At 40.5% G+C, this 20518-nt stretch overlaps 2 protein-coding genes across 11 annotated transcripts in view; one reads left to right on the plus strand and one right to left on the minus strand.

Moving 5' to 3' along the window:
* TBCD (tubulin folding cofactor D) overlaps positions 1-2639 on the plus strand; it is a 256152-nt gene extending 253513 nt beyond the window's left edge. For all 4 annotated transcript variants that reach the window (XM_054047295.1, XM_054047293.1, XM_054047291.1 and 1 more), the window contains exon 40: positions 1989-2639. In XM_054047295.1, the coding sequence (XP_053903270.1) occupies positions 1989-2003 (15 nt within the window). In that variant the 3' untranslated portion in view covers positions 2004-2639. The remainder of the gene's footprint in view (positions 1-1988) is intronic.
* B3GNTL1 (UDP-GlcNAc:betaGal beta-1,3-N-acetylglucosaminyltransferase like 1) overlaps positions 2015-20518 on the minus strand; it is a 359547-nt gene continuing 341043 nt past the window's right edge. For all 7 annotated transcript variants that reach the window (XM_054047297.1, XM_054047298.1, XM_054047299.1 and 4 more), the window contains 3 exons: positions 18662-18736; positions 7296-7384; positions 2015-2113 (listed from right to left, as the gene is read on the minus strand). In XM_054047297.1, the coding sequence (XP_053903272.1) occupies positions 7304-7384; positions 18662-18736 (156 nt within the window). In that variant the 3' untranslated portion in view covers positions 2015-2113; positions 7296-7303. The remainder of the gene's footprint in view (positions 2114-7295; positions 7385-18661; positions 18737-20518) is intronic.

A 20518-nucleotide genomic window follows, 5' to 3' on the forward strand; every position in this document is an offset into this window, starting at 1 on the left:
ATTAGCTTAGTAAAACTTCATTTTTATTCTTCTCCCTGTAAGTTACATGCATATGCTTGAAAGTATCTAAAATCATCCATTCTTAGCTAGATTAAATACTGTTGCTGAAGCACATTCATCAGCAGAAGAGGTTGGAACCTACTCAACGCTTCCACAGTCAGCAGCCAGAACAAAAATCTGTAAAATGGCTACCTGGTCATTCATCAACACCTCACATGCTTGACCCTTCATTCTTCTTCAGAAGAAAATGTCAGCAGGAGCATGCCCTCAGCTGTGGATTTAAAATAGATTAACACTACTTACTTTCAGGAAAGGGTAACATTCTTCTGTCCCATTTGTCATTCAATCCCTATTCATTCTTCTTTATTGCTCTCTATGCCCCAGACTGGGGGAAAGATTGTGATACAGAAATGTTAAAATGGGGCAAACTGTGGGAAGTAAGGATTTGCTGGTAATTTATACTTAAGCTCTTACTTAAAATGCAGAATTTCCCCCACAAATTTGGAGGTATTCATACTGGTGGAAGGGTTGTGGCCAAGCCCTGGAACATCAGATAAGATGCAACTGCCTCTGGTGTTTGTAAGTAGAGATACAACCCAACTGTGTTGAGCTGTAAGAAGTCAGGTTCAGAATGGAAATAATCATGTAACACATTAAGTCACAAAACCAGTTTTTGTTTTGTTCTGAAAACATTGATAGTAAAAGGGCCAAGAAAACCAGCTGCTGAAGCGATTCTTACTCCCCTGATATACAGTTAGTTAATTTGTACAGCAACTGGAACAGATAATTTTGTAAATTTGATAAAGAAACATTCTTAAAGTTCTCATCTAGTAAATCACTCTTGTTTAAAGTGAAAGCTAAACTTGTGAGAGCTGGTGTTTTAATGAAGTGGAAGATTAAGAAACTTGTTTTACTATCAGTGTTGACTGCTCTTTGCTTCATCAGTTTTATGATTAAGCATTTCAAAATGTAGAGGGTATAAATAATTGATAAGAAAATTGTCTTGAGAGCCGGGTGAGTTTTATTCTTAAAACTTGAAGACTTAGATGAAAGAGTAGAAAGAAAAGTGAATCCTTTGATATAAACAAGATATGATGCACCTGTGTGTGTGTGTGTGTGTGTGTGTGTGTGTGTGTGTGTGTGTGAGAGAAAATATTATTGCAAATACTGTAATGCAGATCTTTCCTTTGGTATCCCATCAAAGTCATTAAGGTTTCAGGGCAGAATTTGGTGCTTTACTATTTCCTACGCATGTTTTCTAGTAATGTTAATTAAACACTTGCTAGAACAAATAGAAGTTTTCAAGTAAACTGCAAGGTTATTTTCATTTTTGCTAGTACACCTCTACCCCCATATAACGCTTTCCTCGGGAGCCAAAAAATCTTACCGCGTTATATTGAACTTGCTTTGATCCGCCAGAGCACGCAGCACTGCCCCCCCCCCCCCCCTCCCCGAGCACTGCTTTACTGCATTATTTCGGGGTAGAGGTGTATTAAAGAATGACAATCCCACCTGCAACCTACTGTGTATTACTAGTGGACGAGTTTCACAGCAGTGAAATCCAGTGACACAAACACTTTTCAGTGGGGAGGGGGAGAGGGTGTATGAGAAAAGACACACCACCTTCTACCTTTCGCTGAGAGCTTGCTTCATAAAAGTAGAGGAAAATAACAAACTTGATTAGATAAAGCCAGGCATAACATTTGAATATTTTCATTTTACAAGCCACTTGAACTTTATTTATCTTTTTGAAAAACCTGTCAGATGAATAATATTTTAAAGGTTGATTCAACTTTTTTTTTTAAATCTAGCAGTTGTGATATTTACCCTCTGTTAAAATACAATTCACTTTTAAAACAAAGTCCTATTTTCCTTTAGTTTGCTCTAGTTGATAACATGCATTCAGTTATTAGCTGGATTAAAAGTAGCTGAGTACCCTACCTAAAAGGAATTTCATAAGTTCTTCTTTTTTTGTTTCCTGTATGTAGAGTGCAGCATCGTAATGCAGTCAGTCTTCTCTGTTGCTTTGAAAACTGAAGCTCTCTGGCACTTGCGTCATGAAGAAGGAAGTGATCTGTGCTGCAGCATCTTGATAAACTGGAGTTTGACTGAGCTACAAAATATGATTAACAAAATTAACGTAAAGAGTAAAAGCATGTGTTCAAAAGCATCACACAGAGAGATACCACTGAAAAAGCAGGCTGTTTATTTGTCAGTATCTCTGACCACACTATAAAGTAGGCAACAAAGGTCCATTATGTTTTCAATTCTTAAATTTATCTGTAGCCACAAGATGGCAGTTTGTCCTCATGATCTTTGTCTTAATTGAGCTGCTTTTGAATGCCAATGTCTTGCATTCCCCTCAGTAAACCTGAATTAGTGTGTCTCCTCTAAAATCATTGAGCTTGTACTTGTGTATTATACATTTACAGTTGTGGATAATGCTTGTGGTCAAGACAAATATTTAAGATGATAATGTAACAGTTCAGAGTGGCAATACTTAATGGTAATACCTCTCTCCATAAACTGTTCTTTCATTGCCTTCAACCCTGATATCTAGTCTGCAAGCGAAAGCAGACCATCTTCGTTCTGGGTAAGGTCAAAGCCTAAAATAAACAGAGACTGTCGACTCGTGTAAATGAATGGTGACTTTGTGTTATAAGGTAGAATTCAAGAGACATCAAGCAGAACCTCACTTTTCCAACGGCGGAGTACAGAGGTGACAGGTCAGTGCTTCAGCCACTGCCCTTACTGTTAGACATTTTTAAAAATCAATCATCCGCATTTTCAAAACCAAAATTGCACCCAGTCATTCTCCATAAAGAGGCACCTAATAAGAAATGATACAACACTGATTTTTTTCCCCCTACAGAAAGGCCAACTATAAAAAGCCATAACTTAACTGCATTTGATGTTGAGAAAACCTACCTCTACTGTATAGTAGAAGAAAAGTGAGTGACAGGGTAAGCACTTGCAGCATGCTCTGCTCTAACAGAGGGGTGTGTGGAAACTGATTTTTAAGCTTATGTGACATACAACAGTAGAAGGACAAACAAAAAGGTAGCACAGGCTCTTTTGACTGGGTTTATATAGCATACTAATTCTTTCTCTAGATTCACAAGGGAAGTTAAATATATGAATTATTTGTGACCAGTGTATTAAATTGTTCTCTTCCTGAAGCAGAAGGGAAGGAGAAATATTCAAATGCTAGTGTGGCATGATTTTCAATTTTGCACAAGTGAACAAGCCCAGAAAACTAGCTTTTATTAATATTCATACCAAAATGACTTTGCAATGTATATGTATTTGAGATCTATCCCAAAGAAGTGGCCCGTTACCCTTGAGGACCTACCTTCACAGGTGTAGGAATGGCTCACACCTCAAATGCCACTCCTAGAAGGTGGCTGTGTAGCTTGTAGAACAGAGGTTTTTTAAACTGGGGCGCATCCCCAGAGGAACATTGCAGCAGGTGAGCAGCCATGACATGCAGCTTGGGCTTCAGCCCAGCATAGCAGGGCTTGAGGAGGGAGCGCAACCTCCATCCCCTGACTCACCTCTTTTTGTCTGGGTTCGGGGTGGCGCAACCAAAAATTGTAATTCCAGGGGTGCATTTCAAAAAGTTTGGAAACTGCTGTTATAGTGGCATCTTGGTCCTAGCCCAGACATATATCAAATCCCCACTGATTAAGGGTGCAGATGTCAAGATCCCTTTAGATCATTACTGCTCATATAGCAACATTTGTTCCTTGCTTGGTGCAAAAACAGCACTGGGCCAAATCAAGACAGAACCTTCTCCCCCACAAAAGGGTGAACTCGTTCATTTAAAATCTATGAAAAATTAAGATGGATTGTAACACATCAATACAGACATGTCAAAATATGTTTAAATCAGAAAAATTAAACTAAAAACAAACTATTACTAAAATGTTTAGATTTGGCACTTTAGAGGTATCATTTCCACTGATAACAGAATTAGACAAAATCTTCAGCTGTATCATGTATTACTAACTAGTCCTTTAGAGAGCACTTTATTACTAGAATCTAGAAAAGACTTTTACAGAAATATTTCTTTTAAATTGTTGCCCGAGAATAATCAAGCAATTGACAATCTTATGAAGGGTTCATCATCGAGATGTAGCTTGGAAAATTCTAGGTTTCAGAAATACAGGAGTATATTCCTTCACAGTCTAGAATGGACATATCTCTTCTCTCATGCCTATCCTTGTGGGAAGTTGTGTACCAACCATTTTTTGCTCAATTTTACACTACCTGAATGGTTATGGGCACTACTGGAAACAAACAGCAAGTAGTATAACCACTGTTTGAATTGTACCAGCTGAAGATAATAGTTGGCTGTAAGAATAACTTTGCGGCCCAGTTTGGCAGCTGGCTATATAAACCTGACATGTTTCCTTTTCTTTCCAAGTAGACTCAAAAAACCCCTCTACTACTACTACTACTATTTCATTACCAACTCTCATCCTTGTACTCCCATTCTTAGCATGGGCCTTTTTTTTTTTTTTTTTTGGTGAAGATTTGCTATAGGGTATGTTCCGAAGTAGGAGTGTGAGCTGTGGATCAAGGTCAAAATGGATAAAGCTCCAATGGAATCCCCACACTATCAGAAGCTTTAGTTTTATAAAGATTGTGGTATAAAAATATTCAATCATCATTAAAAAACAGTCATATGAAACTCAAATGAGAAATACCCTCTGTGCTATGAACCTCAGCATTGGCTCTTAAAGGTAATACTCCCAAACTGGGGTTGGCTTCACAGCCATGCAGCACAAAACCCTGTATTAATTCACAGAACAGGTACGACATGGAAAATGACCGGACAAAGTACGCAATCCTGAACAGGACCCACCTACATGAGTGACAGACTTGGTCTCCATAGCTCTCACAATCTTTAGCTTTGCTGAGATTACCAAATCTGGTCTCAATTGAAATTCAATGAATAGATACCAATCTGCTGCAGCATAATAGTTAGGGATGCTGTTAATTGGAGTGAGATCAAAACAAAGCCACTACTAAAGCAGGCTGGATTTAAAATGGCCATTTAGAGCCAGATTTTCAAAAGCGCTTAGTACCCAATCTGGTTTTAAATAATATGCAGTAACAGAGATCTTTTGTGCAGTCACCTGTAGATCAGGGGGATGAGTATAAAAATTGAACCATTTCATCTCTCTACGAGAAACTGACAATGCAAAATTCTAGTGCAGGGATCACGCTCTCTTGAAAATCTGGGCCTTAGGGGTTTAGTTACCAATCCCGTGGTGTGAGAAGCCAAGAACACCTTTTTCTGTACTATTCTAGAAAAAAAGCTCCAGCCACTTTTTTCATGTAAATATTACATTCTGAGCAGCAAAGGATAAACACTGTGAATTTATAATAGCCTTTTCCTCAGCTTCTAGCTGGTAGGCATAGACTGCAATTTCAGGCTGTTTTACATGTAACTGGGAAATCAGAAATATTTACCAGAAGCACAGAACATGATCAGCAACTGGGGAGGGCAATGGAATGGGGGTCTCAATATTGATAATCTATACATGGAATTATAAACACTGAAGCAGGGGTGGAGTCCTGGGAACAAGAGTGAAGTGATGCACATGATTAATCAATTCAAAACAGGGTATGCACGGCAGTAGCAGGGAAATGGAGAGGCAGGCTCAAAGTTACAGGCCTCTTTTCTGAAAGGAACCATTATTAACCAGGAGTTTTGGAGGTGGGGAGGCACTCTTCTCCATACAGATTGTATAAATTAAATTCTGCACAGCTGGTCAAGGAAGCAAAGACAGCAGCACCCTTTTACTAAACAGAGTGACAGCACTTGCTGGAATTCTTTAGAATTTGAACTTAGTATATTTTTGTATTAAATTTGAGTATATTGATGGTATAACATACAGCCTGATAGGGAGTGGCTCTGGGTGCTGTGAGCCATTTCACCAGCTCAGACCAACTAACATTCAAGTAGGCAACACTTCTTGGCGTCCAGCCTTGTATCATGCAGACAGAGAAAAAAGTCAAAAGATAGTGTATACTATATGGCCCCTCAGTGCTATGCAATTCTCAGGCTGTCAGAATCACCCAACGAACAAGAAAGATGAACACAAAAGATAAAGATACTGATAAGGGAACAACAGTAACTAAGACAACCCTTTATTCTGTGATTAAATAAGTAGCGTAACTAGCAACAAAATATCTGTTACTTAACCAGAGTAGAGATTTTCCAAAATAATTAGTGATTTTAGGTGGCCTACTTAAGAAACCTTAAATGGGTCTAAGTTTTATAAAGTGCTATGCAATTAGAATCAGACCCAGCTAATGTGTCAAGCTCGGGTCCCGGAATCCCTAGGTAAAGTAAATTACCTCTTGATTATGTTAATTCACATATTATAAACCACAAAGTGGCATATTTCAGTTGAGAGATAGTCTAAAGCAGAAGCTGACCTGAGGTTTAGTTCCTTCTTGAGCAAAGGTATAACTTGAGGTCACCAGTGCAAGAAAAATGTTACTTCCATGTTAGAAAAATCTACTTATTTTTAAGCATACACAATAGGAGGCTGAGTGAAAGCTCTGAGCATCTATATACATTATCCTCTGGCTTCCAAATCACTTCCCATATACACTGTACTCCTAAAACGCCCGAATCACAGGGATGCCATAATTTAGGGCCTCTTTAATCCCTCAGCACTAGCAGTTCACATAGATACAAAGCAGTAATGCAAAGATTTTACCTCAGGAAACACCAGCTGCTGTTGTCAGTAGCAGGAGATTAACCAACTCCAGGGAACGGCTTGGGGCCCCTGACCACTCTGGACAGAACCTGAGTCACCAAGGTCTCAACACTTTCATTGTTGTGAACATTTAAACTGCTGTGTACATTGTTTGCTATGGCTTTAGTGTTTTCTTATGGTAGCAGCTTGCTCTGTAATCTAATGGATAATACTGGACGGGCCACTTACACCAAGAGTATAAGCAGCAGTAACAAATTTTGTACACTTAAAATTAGCAACAAAAATAGCACTTTCACTATTGTTTTTGTGATAATAAGCAGGAAGAATCACGATTATAAACTGACTGCTAAGCCAGTAATGTGGCATATTAACAACTGGTAAATATAGATATCAAAGGAATAACTTTATCCTGCCTTTAGAAAAGAATAAATGATTAGAAGAGATACATTGGGTGAAGTTCAAATTACTAACTACAAAACCTAACCCTCTCTGGACATAGTTTTGTTTTTAACATACACATCACTCAGGATACATAAAGCACCAATTTCACTGCTGTACCTCAGAGTTCAGTTGAAATGATGATAATCCAGTCCCTCTTTCAAGTGTAGTGTGGCCAAGTTTTCTTCAAATCCTCCACCTGTCAGATCCTGTGGGATGAGACACAGCATTAGTTCATTCAGGTAAAATGAAGAAAATGGGATCAGTTGTTGATCTAAAAATTAATAAAAAAAACAGTTGAGAAATCTATCTGTGCATACATCCCCCCACATCCTTCTAAAATGATTGCATTAGTTTAGAAACTCATGACCCTAGACAGCTTATTTCAAGAGAATAGAGAAAGCAAAAAAAAAGTTTTACTTCTATCTCTGAGTTCAAAGTCTGTTTTGTTCTTTCCTTCCCTAACTGGTCATGTTCTGGATCAACCCCCAACGCACCCCCCCTGCCAACCCCTGGAAACAAAAACCTTGTAACTCCAGAGAGAAATACTGGCAGCTTTCAGACTCTCTTTTCATCCTCAGCTCATGGGGTGAAAGCCGGCATGTTCAAGAACTTTTCCAAGATAGCCCAGGGGGGATAGTCACCAGTTCAGACTGCTGGCAAACAGCTCATTCTAACTGCTAAGCACAACACAGGATTTGCACTGAAACCAGCTCTGCAGAAGACTGTGTGTGTGCTTTTGTTTTGTTTTTTAAGAACACACACATTTTAAGAGACTGGAACGAGGATGCCATTTAACAAAATAGTAATAATTGTGGATTTTGCACAATGTGCTTGGCTGGTGAAATACACCTTTCAACAAGCAACTGGCATATTAACCATAGTTACAGGTGTTTCCTTCAAATCCTTTTTACTGTCTGGACAAGAAACTCTGTATTTTTGTTCCATGCACAATATTGCAAGACAGTGATGTCATTAAGTAAACACGCCAACCTCAGCATTTCTGATGTGATACTTCGCCCTCCTATAGTCTTTAATTTCACAAATCTTTAAGCTCTTCATAAATAATTTATTAATCATGACAATACCTTAAGATGTAAGTAAGGGATAAACCAGGATTGCTGCAGCATCCCTTTGAGTGAAACACAGCAGCTGTGTTAAGAGCTTTAACAACGCACACCACCACTATGAAATCATACAGGAAAGAAGTGAAGCATAATACGTACAACTGAAATGGCTGGAGGAATTCAGGGAGGCAGAATGTTCAACTGTCCTGGTCAAAATCTGATGAAAAAATTGCTGTGGGATCTTTAATGACCACAAACTGTCAGAACCTCAGCTTTACTTCTCACCCAGCTGAGGACATCTCCAACTTCCCATATCACCGAGGGGCAGTCAAGGAAGAGAGCCATCAACAGAATCTCTTACAAACACGACTTCCCTTAGCATCTGAGTGTTCCCTGGAGGTCTCCCATTCAAAAAATGAACTGCCCTAATCCTGCTTTAGCACATAAGATGTGAGAATGCTAACAAAAGTATCCAAGTAGTGCTAATGTCATGTCTATAACCTGGATCATTGCTGCCTTTGGGGAAATAAATGTTGGATTGTGTGAGCATCAGTAAAGCTGTGTTACTCCCTCCTTTCATGTTCCTCCACTTCTCAGAGGGTCAGGTTTGTGGTTCTGACTTTTTAAAGAACAACTCTTCATTCTTTCTCCTGCTTGAACTGACAGATGAAAGGAAACATCTGCAGGCACATTGCTTCAGACCTCAAACCCACCCCAGCGAGCTGTGCCTCAAAACCATATGGCTCTCATTACCTTTTTTCAGTTCTTCCACTTTAGTCTGCTCGGCAAAAAGTATTAAGAAAGCTGCTGCTGATGCTGTGCTATTTCAGCAACACGGTAACCACAAGCCCTAGTGCTTGTATTTATTGAACTCTGATGCTTTCTGTGCCTGAGAGTGATATAGTGGTAGCTAATACATAATTTACATAGCACCTTTCATCCCAAAAGAGTCTAAAGCAATTGACAAAGTGCTCAACAAAATACTTAAGTAGGGTATATGCCACTCACCACCCAAACACTGCTAGCTCTGGGGCAGAATGTGGCAGCTGGACACAGCAACACTAAACCGTTTAGGACAGGAAGTACAGATTATCACACCTAGCTGGAAGTGTGAAATAAAATGAAATGTGACTATTTACACATGGACACTAAACACAGAATCTGCAGACTTCAGAAGTGAGAAGCTTTTTTAAGGAAGTCCTTGCTTTACAAAACTAACGCCCAATTGCTCAAAACCGTTTGACAGGTTCATTATGTTTCTTTAGAGACTGCTGAGCTGGGGTGTTGGGAAGGTCCCTTTTTGTGTGTGATCTGTCCATCTCCCATTCCCTTGGAGAGACACCTCTCCCTCCCAACTACAGGGACTGCAAGTGTGCCTGTCCCTTGCACAAGGAGCCCAAGATGTGGGGGAAGCTGTGCCCTCTTCCCCCTGGCACACCTAGGTAAGAGCCAGGCACAGGATACACTTAATTCCCATGCCACCTTCCCCAGTCATTGCCACAGCACCTCTCCTCCCACTCAGGAGACAGGATAGTCCCCATATCCACAGTATGCGCTTTATAAACAGAGCGGACTCTTCCCCTTCACCACAAAACCCCACTTCTTTTTAGAAGACCAATAGCTTCAGGGCCCCAACTCTCTCATTTGCTGAGCACCCGCTTCACCTATTGCAATCAGTGGTAGTTGAGGGCATTCAGCAGTTTGATGGACTGGGCCCTTGTTTTGTGATTCACTTGCAACCACATACGTCAGTGATCTATGTGCAAGATTCCCCACTCAAGTTAATGTGGAATTCTACATAACAACGTATGGCTAAGTTATGACCCATGGTCTTCACCTCTCTCAAGGCCAGGACAGAGGGAGCTGGATGAGCCTCCCACTACATGGTCAGAATTCTGGGTGTAGGTTTATTTTCAAGTTTTGTTTTGTTCTTTAAAACTCAGATGCTAAATTAAGCCGTGTGGTTAAAAGGAATCCCATCATTCCCTGAGCAGCAGGCTGGGGAGCTGAAACGAGGCATGGCTTTACACAGCTGAACTAATGCAAGAAGCTGCCAGGAAAACCTACTGTATTTCTCACACACTAGCTTTTGGCTTCTTAATTGAGATTTGAAAGTAGAAAAGCCCTTTTCACTTCAAGCACTTGGAATCTAACCTGAGCCACAATACTCTGTGGAATAGAACTGGAACAAGAAAGAGCATGCTCCTCTCGCCTACTCTGGAGAAAGTGAGAAAACATAAAGAATGCAAAGCTGTAGGTGAAGCAGGTTTTAAGATTTTGGGATAGAATTTGGACCATCAAGAGCAAAGATTTTAGTCTCACAATGAGCAAAACACGCAACTGCACACACACCTCTTTTCTACCTCCACAGAATTGCAGCTGTAGCTCTTTGGCCTAAATGCACTGAAAGCTTTTTACAAATGGAGCAGGGACTGCATAGTGTAGCTTTTCCTTTCAAGAACTAATTTTAAACGTTAATGACAAATAATGCCAGCATAAGCCAGAAAGATGCTGCCTGCAAAATCCAGTGAGCAAGCAAGCACTATACTGAGTAAATGGCAGTCACGGAAGTTCCACAAAAACAATACATTTATTATCTAATCTTCTCAACAGAATAGGCACAAACCAGACTTGTTTCGCAACAGCTTTAAAATCTACACTGGAACTGAAAAGAAGCTCTTCTTGTCCTGGATCGCAAAAGAAAGGAAAATAAGCCTATGGAATGCATTCTTGGACAATATTTTAAATACTAGGACAAGTCTTCAGGAGAAATGCCATCTCATCCCAGAGCACAGGAATTGAAGCCCAGCATGGCAAGAGACCTTGCCATGATCAATTCTCTCAAACTGATACCACTTTAACACAGTCATTCGCCAGAACAAAACTGCTCTTTAGTTAGTGTGAGACCTCTCTTGCAAGAGCTACTGAAGGAATCATAGATAGGTAACATGCTTAGCTTCACAATGCTAAACAAGTAAGATGAATGGGTGATTAGTCCTGCCAAGTTTTTGATGTAGGGATAATTGTTTCATATTTGGTTCTGTAATTTATATTATGCCCACCCTGTACAGCAATATATGGGGGAGAATCCTGTCCATCAATGGGGATGTACGGGTGCAACAGCCCAGGATGTTTAGAAGTCTGTTAATGACTTTTATTTAAGAAGAACTTGTCTAAGAGCTGAGAGGATGTGCTGCTAATTCTGCCTTCCAGAAATCTCCGACAATTGCAGGTAACAAGTTCAGCAGGGATTAATTTGTGTCAAAAGGACTACAACGCCAAAGATATCCATGACTATGGAAAAGGCTTCTCATTTAATCAGCCTTAATATCAGTTTGTGTTAATTCCCCTCCCACTCCATGACTGATTATATCACTGTTTTTCTGGCTATTGCACCTAGTTTATTAGTTGTTTTTGATGAGCTGCATAACTGTGTCTACAGGCTGCTCTGCTACCTCCAACTCCTTTGTGATCATTAGCAGAGATGGGATTGTGAAAGCTCAGATCTGACAGCCCGTTCTGGGGGGAGGTGAATTAAATACATAGCAGTGAGGTAGGTTTGTTGTTCAGCTCATGTTTCGGATGTGGGCGGCACAGAAAACAAAGCAAGTTCAACCAGTCTAAAAATATAACAAAGACCGAATCCTCAGCTTTATACTTAGTCTGCACAATATCATCACAGATCAATGAAAGTTCAACATCTCTGCAGATTTCAATCAGTTTAGAAACCATTTCCTCTAGTGGTCAGGCCTAAAGTTTGAGGACTTCTCCACACAGGAGACCTAAATGTTTTAAACCACAGTCAGTTACAGGCTTGTTTTGTTTTTGGCGTAGGGCTGCTTTCCAGAGCAGATTAAAAATGACTACCGAAAGGTGTGGTCATTCAAGTCCAGCCACAATAGCACAGGCAGTAAGAATGAGATTTCAATTTAAACCAAGCTCATGCAGCCTCTGCGAGAAGGTGTCATACTAACATAAGTTATACTATGTGTATTGTTGGCAGAAAGGGGGACTGATGGAAGAACACTACATAAAGGTGACCTGCAAAGGCAAAAGGGGAGAGAGAGGAAACAAGAGAGGCAGAATGGTCCAGTGGACAGGGCCCTGGAGTGGGACTCAGGAAACCACTGAACCTGCTGGGTGATTTTAGGCAAGCCATTTCACCTCTCTGTCCCTCCCCCGCCCCCATCCTTTGTCTTGGCTGAGTAGACCGCAAGCTCTTTGGGGACAAACCCTTGCTGTATATTTGAACAGTGCTTAGCGTCAGGGCCTCTGGGCACTATTATACTACAAATCATAATAATTAATAATAAACATGGCTTGAGATCAGGTTTCAATTCCTGGATCTACCACAGACTTCCTATGTATCCTTGGACAGTCATTTAAGCTCTCAGTGCCCCATTGTTAATGTGTACAAATTGATTTGAGTTCCTTAGAAGAAAGAAATCTGAAAAGAAACCCTTTCCCTTTTCAATTTAGTCCTTGTCCACTTGGCCACTATTGTATTCTCTTATGTTTTTAATATTGCTAAAAGCCTGCGCAGTGGCCTCTTTCTCTGCTCTTTCTCTGAATAACAGAGACTTGGTGGGATAACTCACATGACTGGAGTACTGTCATGGATGGGTATAAACTGTTCAGGAAGGACAGGCAGGACAGAAAAGGTGGGGGAGTTGCATTGTGTGTAAGAGAGCAGTATGACTGCTCAGAGCTCCAGTATGAAACTGCAGAAAAACCTGAGAGTCTCCGGATTAAGTTTAGAAGTGTGAGCAACAAGGGTGATGTCGTGGTGGGAGTCTGCTATAGACCACCAGACCAAGGGGATGAGGTGGACGAGGCTTTCTTCAGGCAACTAACAGAAGTTACTAGATCACAGGCCCTGGTTCTCATGGGGACTTCCATCATCCCTATATCTGCTGGGAGAGCAATACAGCAGTGCACAGACAATCCAGGAAGTTTTTGGAAAGCGTAGGGGACAATTTCCTGGTGCAAGTGCTGGAGGAACCAACTAGGAGCAGAGCTCTTCTTGACCTGCTGCTCACAAACAGGGAAGAATTAGTAGGGGAAGCAAAAGTGGATGGGAACCTAGGGGGCAGTGACCATGAGATGGTCAAGTTCAGGATCCTGACACAAGGAAGAAAGGAGGGAAGAGAATACGGACCCTGGACTTCAGAAAAGCAGACTTTGACTCCCTCAGGGAACTGATGGGCAGGATCCCCTGGCAGAATAACATGAGGGGGAAAGGAGTCCAGGAGAGCTGGCTGTATTTTAAAGAATCCTTATTGAGGTTGCAGGAACAAACCATCCTGATGTGTAGAAAGAATAGTAAATATAGCAGGCGACCAGCTTGGCTTAACGGTGAAATCCTTGCTGATCTTAAACACAAAAAAGAAGCTTACAAGAAGCGGAAGATTGGACAAATGACCATGGGGGAGTATAAAAATATTGCTCAGGCATGCAGGAGTGAAATCAGGAAGGCCAAATCACACTTGGAGTTGCAGCCAGCAAGGGGATGTTAAGAGTAACAAGAAGGGTTTCTACAGGTATATTGGCAACAAGAAGGTGGTCAAGGAAAGTGTGGGCCCCCTACTGAATTGGGGAGGCAACCTAGTGACAAATATGTGGAAAAAGCTAATGTACTCAATGCTTTTTTTGCCTCTGTCTTCACGAACAAGGTCAGCTCCCATACTGCTGTATTGGACAGCACAGTATGGGGAGGAGGTGACCAGCCCTCTGTGGAGAAATAAGTGGTTCAGGACTATTTGGAAAAGCTGGACGAGCACAAGTCCATGGGGCCGGATGCAGTGCATCCGAGAGTGCTAAAGGAGTTGGCGGATGTGATTGCAGAGCCATTGGCCATTATCTTTGAAAACTCATGGTGATCGGGGGAGGTCCCGGATGACTGGAAAAAGGCTAATGTAGTGCCCATAGGAGGATCCGGGGAACTACAGGCCAGTCAGCCTCACCTCAGTCCCTGGAAAAATCATGGAGCATGTCCTCAAGGAATCAATTTTGAAGCACTTTGAGGAGAGGAAAGTGATCAGGAACAATCAGCACGGATTCACCAAGGGCAAGTCATGCCTGACTAACCTAATTGCCTTCTATGATGAGATAACTGGCTCTGTGGATGAGGGGAAAGCAGTGGATGTGTTATTCCTTGACTTTAGCAAAGCTTTTGATACAGTCTCCCACAGTATTCTTGCCAGCAAGTTAAAGAAATATGGGCTGGATGAATGGACTATAAGGTGGATAGAAAGCTGGCTGGATCGTCAGGCTCAACGGGTAGTGATCAATGGCTCCATGTCTAGTTGGCAGCCAGTATCAAGCGGAGTGCCCCAAGGGTCGGTCCTGGGGCTGGTTTTGTTCAATATCTTCATTAATGATCTGGAGGACGGCGTGGATTGCGCCCTCAGCAAGTTTGCAGATGACACTAAACTGGGAGGAGTGGTAGATATGCTGACAAGGTAGGGGTAGGATACAGAGGGACCTAGACAAATTGGGAGGATTGGGCCAAAAGAAATCTGATGAGCTTCAACAAGGACAAGTGCAGAGTCCTGCACTTAGGATGGAAGAATCCCATGCACTGCTACAGCCTAGGGATCGAGTGGCTAGGCAGCAGTTCTGCAGAAAAGGACTTAGGGGTTACAGTGGACAAGAAGCTGGATATGAGTCAACAATGTGCCCTTGTTGCCAAGAAGGCTAACGGGATTTTGGGCTGTATAAGTAGGAATATTGCCAGAGATCAAGGGACGTGATCATTCCCCTTTATTCGGCATTGGTGAGGCCTCATCTGGAGTACTGTGTCCAAATTTGGGTCCCACACTACAAGCAGAATGTGGAAAAATTGGAAAGAGTCCAGTGGAGGGCAACAAAAATGATTAGGGGTCTGGAGCACATGACTTACGAGGAGAGGCTGAGGGAACTGGGATTGTTTAGTCTGCAGAAGAGAAGAATGAAGAGGGGATTTGATAGCTGCTTTCAACTACCTGAAAGGGGGTTCCAAAGAGGATGGATCTAGACGGTTCTCAGTGGTACCAGATGACAGAACAAGGAGTAATAGTCTCAAGTTATAGTAGGGGAGGTTAGGTTGGATATTAGGAAAAACTTTTTCACTAAGAGGGTGGTGAAGCACTGGAATGGGTTACCTAGGGAGGTGGTGGAATCTCCTTCCTTAGATGTTTTTAAGGTCAAGCTTGACAAAGCCCTGGCTGGGATGATTTAGTTGGGGATTGGTCCTGCTTTGAGCAGGGGGTTGGACTAGATGACCTCCTGAGGTCCCTTCCAACCCTGATATTCTATGACTCTATGCTGCCTCACTAGCAGAATGTATGATCTCAGCTCCAGTAACATCAGTGTTACCATCAGCCAACAAGACACCTCAGACAGTAGGGTGCAAAAGTGTAAATGAGGATGTTACTTGGCCATGGTCTCTGGGTATTTGACACCAAAATTGTGACTATTTTCATTCTTAATTTTACAGCAACAGAAAGGTGATTAAAAGATATTGAGATTCCAGAGGCCATTCCACAAAGATTCCATCTAAGTAGACCGAATTGTGGCTCCAAAAACATTGTCTTTAAAGGTGCTATGCAGTATAATGTAGTCTGCACACAGAATACAGTCACTGATAGAGAAAAGTACTGTAAAATTACAGTTGAAATCATGGACCAGAGTTTTCAGAGCAGACAAGATATTGTATAATAGCTTCCTTGTCAGGGCTTCAGAAATTAGATGTACTTTATAATGGGTTATGCAGCTGTTTTGTCCTTGGTCTTCTATCCACCATTATGTTTCATATGAAAAATTAAATTAGTTGCAATATTACTAGCCAATGTCAGGCTTATTACCAACCTGTCTACATGATAATGCCCTGGGGTACTTGCAGCCTGGTTTTACAACTGTGAAGTACTTTGATCTCTGCGCTGACCCTAACCTTGGGGGTGCTAAGGTCAAAGGGGATTGTAGGGGATGAATTTCAGCTAAACAATCATAAAAACCGAATAGGTTTTAAATGTCTTTGTTTATATGAAGGAAACCTGCCAATATGGTTTTTAAATATGTAGCGTTAGTTGTAAGTTTCAGTAACTTTTAGTATTCACAGTGAGAGGGTATTTGCTATCATGCCTTTCAGCATCTGATCTGATGCTTTTGTTTTGTTCCTTATTTGTGTTGTGCTATGTTGTTATTTTAATGTAATAGCAGAATATCTGCTGCTCATCGTTTAGTAATTCAGGAGTCAACCGAATGAGTGAAAGAGAAAGCAGTTGCAATCTTTGACTCTCAGCAGTACTCAGACGCAGAAGAGGCTTAAGGATGGGCATGTTGCACACAATGACTTACGGGCCTGGTTTATAAAACAAAGTCTCTGTTTCTGCACCCACAGTTTCTGTGCCTGAACACAGTTATGGTTGCAATATTTTGGGTACAAACAAGGGCAAGTGACCAACCATGTCTGCAACATGCAAGGACATTTGTGCCCACAAAATGGTACGTCAAAAAGGGAGAACAGATTAAGGACCCTTTAAAGATATCCTTACTTTTATTACTCTTAATATTACTCCAACATTTCCATTCCCTCCCTGCAATAATCTCTAAAAACGATTTCACAAAATTGGCCTCTACATTTTAGGATGAGTTTTGACTAAAAACTAGGGCTGTCGATTAATCGCAATTAACTCATGCGATTAATTCAAAAAATTAATTGCGATAAAAAAAATTAATTGTGATTAATCACACTGTTAAACGATAGAATATCAATTGAAATTTATTAAATATTTGTGGATGCTTTTTTATATTTTCAAATATATTGATTTCAATTACAACACAGAATACAAAATGTACAGTGCTCACTTTATATTATTTTTTATTACAAATATTTGCACTGTAAAAATGATAAACAAATAGTGTTTTTCAATTCACCTCATACAAGTACCATAATGCAATATCTTTATCATGAAAGTGCAACTTACAAATGTAGATTTTTTTTTGTTACATAACTGCACTCAAAAAAAACAAAACAATGTAAAATTTTAGAGTCTACAAGCCCACTCAGTCCTATTTCTTGTTCAGCCAATCGCTAGGACAAACAAGTTAGTTTACATTTACGGGACATAATGCTGCCTGCTTCTTATTTACAATGTCACCTGAAAATGAGAACAGGAATTTACATGGCACTTTTGTAGCCAGCATTGCAAGGAATTTACGTGCCAGATAAACATTCATATGCCCGTTCATGCTTCCGCCACCATTCCAGCTTCCATGCTGATGACGCTCGTTTAAAAAAATGCACTAATTAAATTTGTGACTGAACTCCTTGGAGGAGAATTATATGTCTCCTGCTCTGTTTTACCTGCATTCTGCCATATATTTCATGTTATAGCAGTCTTGGATGATGACCCAACACGTTGTTCATTTTAAGAACACTTTCACTTCAGATTTGACAAAACACAAAGAAGCTACCAATGTGAGATTTCTAAAGATAGCTACAGCACTCAACCCAAGATTTAAGAATCTGAAGTGCCTTCCAAACACTGAGAGGGACGAGGTGTGGAAAATGCTTTCAGAAGTCTTAAAAGAGCAACACTCCAATGCGGAAACTACAGAACCCAAACCACCAAAAAAGAAAATCAACCTTCTGCTGGTGACATCTGACTCAGATGATGAAAATGAACATGCGTCGGTCCGCACTGCTCTGCATTGTTATCGAGCAGAACACCTCATCAGCATGGATGCATGTCATCTGGAAGGGTGGTTGAAGCTTATGGGGACATACGAATCTTTAGAGCATCTGGCACGTAATTATCTTGCGATGCTGGCTACAACTGTGCCATGCAAACACCGGCTGTCACTTTCAGGTGAAACTGTAAACAAGAAGCAGGCAGCATTATCTCCTGCAAATGTAAACAAACTTGTTTGTCTGAGTGATTGGCTGACCAAGAAGTAGGACTGAGTGGACATGCAGGCTCTAAAATTGTACATTATTTTATTTTTGAGTGCAGTTATTTTTTGTACATAATTCTACATTTGTAATTTCAACTTTCACGATAAAGAGATTGCACTACAGTACCTGTATTAGGTGAACTGAAAAATACTATTTCTTTTGTTTTTTATTGTGCAAATATTTGTAATAAAAATAATATAAAGTGAGCACTGTACACTTTGTATTCTGTGTGGTAACTGAAATCAATATATTTGAAAATGTAGAAAACATCCAAACATATTTAAATAAATGGTATTCTATTATTCTTTAACAGTGCAATTAATCACAATTTTTTTTTAAATCACTTGACAGTCCTACTAAAAACACTTCTGTAAACCACTGGAAAATGAGTTTTATAATAAAACAAAAGCACATCCTTAATTAGGGTGATGCTAGCAGATACAGATGTGGTTCATTTAGCTTATGCCAAAAACTGTACTCACCAACTTTACACAGATAATGAAAGGTGGGGTTGCGTCTCTGAAATGTTGTATGGGAATTTGGGGTTTTGGTCTCTCCTGCAAACAGTGAAATTTCATTAGAAGACATAAAGAGTTATTTTTAGCTCAATAATGGGGGTTATTTGGCATTAAAGAGTGAAATTGTATTCAAAGATCATGTATTAGAATGGCTCATTACTTTGCCTTTCACTTCAAATACAATGTAGTTTCTGGGTCACCATAAACAACTACTTTCTGTAACACCCAATAACTAATTTCATCTGACCATTACTCTTTTGTACAATCAGTTTTCTTAACTCCAATCTACAGAATGTTGTTTCCAGTGCACTTTTTTATATGACCACTGATTTGAGATGTGTACATGCCTTAGATAGATGCACACATGATTTCAGGCCAGAGCTTATTACACAAATATTTCAACTGGATCATCAAGAATGAAGACCCTGGATACTACAAAGTTACTAAACACCCTCAATTCCCATTGCCTTCAGCAGGAGCTGATGGCATACATCAGCTTCTCAGAGTCCTGAGCTCCAAGGGTCTGACTGCCCAGTGAAATCAAGAGCACTGAATCTGGCCTTATGCTTACAGTAGAATCTCATGAATGGCGCTAAATTGTTTTATTACCATAAAAATCAATATTGCTCCAGGACTGTGACACTTTCTTTTTAGATGGTTCATTTACTGCCATTTAAATATCTTCTTCCTTTATCTTGAGTAACACAAAAACCTACTGCCTACATTTGTCCAGGTGATTCCCAGCTGGGCTAGTGAGAGACATGTCACCTAGGGAGCATGTTACAATCTATCCTTTGGACTCTTCTTCAAAGAGAAACACTGTGCTAGGTTGAATATAGCTCTATAAATAACCACTAAACTTTTCTCTCTTTCTTTCTTCCTTCCTTTCTTTCACCATAGATTTTAGCTTTTATGCAACATGGGCCAAATCCTGCTCCCACTAAAGTCGGTAGTAAAACTCACTTCAACAGGAGTTTGGCCCCATACACAGAATACATTAAAAAGACATTTGTTTTTCTTCCCCTCTAAACTGACCACATTTTCAGTGACTGCAGTGTGCTCCTGGCTCCCTCTCAACTACAGTACAAAGAACTTCCCTTACCTTAGATCTAGAAACTGACCTCTCTCCCACACAGACTTGCTCTGATCATGCTTTTTATTGGTATAATTTATTGACGCAGGAGATGCTAAGTCATGAAACCCCACATCATTCCATTTCCCCTCTCCTACTAAAGAGCAGTTGAATCTTCATGGAAAACAGTCTTCAGGGAAATAATTTTGCTTCTATAAATCTCTCCCCCTGCCCCCTCCCTCCAACTCAACCCACGTAATTCCCTTTCTTATTCTGCATTTCTAGAGATATCTACATGAAAACAGGATCCTTGTTCCTGAAGAGCCTCTGTTCCTGCCTGCTTATTCCCCACATGTAGCAATATCTATTGGTGAGGAGACTGGAGGGTGCAGGATTGCTAACATAAGAGAGGCCAATGGTTTCATTCTAGCAGGGGTTGGAACTGACCAAAACTTACCACCATCTGTTCTATGCAGTATGTGAAATGAGTTGCTGCTCTCATTTGGTTCTCATATTACAAAAAACCACAATCACAATTGGTGCTAAATGTCACTCTGGCTCCCTACTGTATAGGAAGACAAATTCCACACATTCCATTACCCATCCCCAGCCATCTAGACCCCTAATTAAATAAATATAGTATGGACTGCATACTATAATTCTTCACTATATTTAAAATTAGTGACACTCTTTTTGTTGTTGTTTGTCTAATGAGCTTAGAATGTCACTTCTCACAAGATAATTCCAGA

Source organism: Malaclemys terrapin, chromosome 13 (genome assembly GCF_027887155.1).
Source record: "Malaclemys terrapin pileata isolate rMalTer1 chromosome 13, rMalTer1.hap1, whole genome shotgun sequence".
NCBI classification, from domain to species: domain Eukaryota; kingdom Metazoa; phylum Chordata; order Testudines; family Emydidae; genus Malaclemys; species Malaclemys terrapin.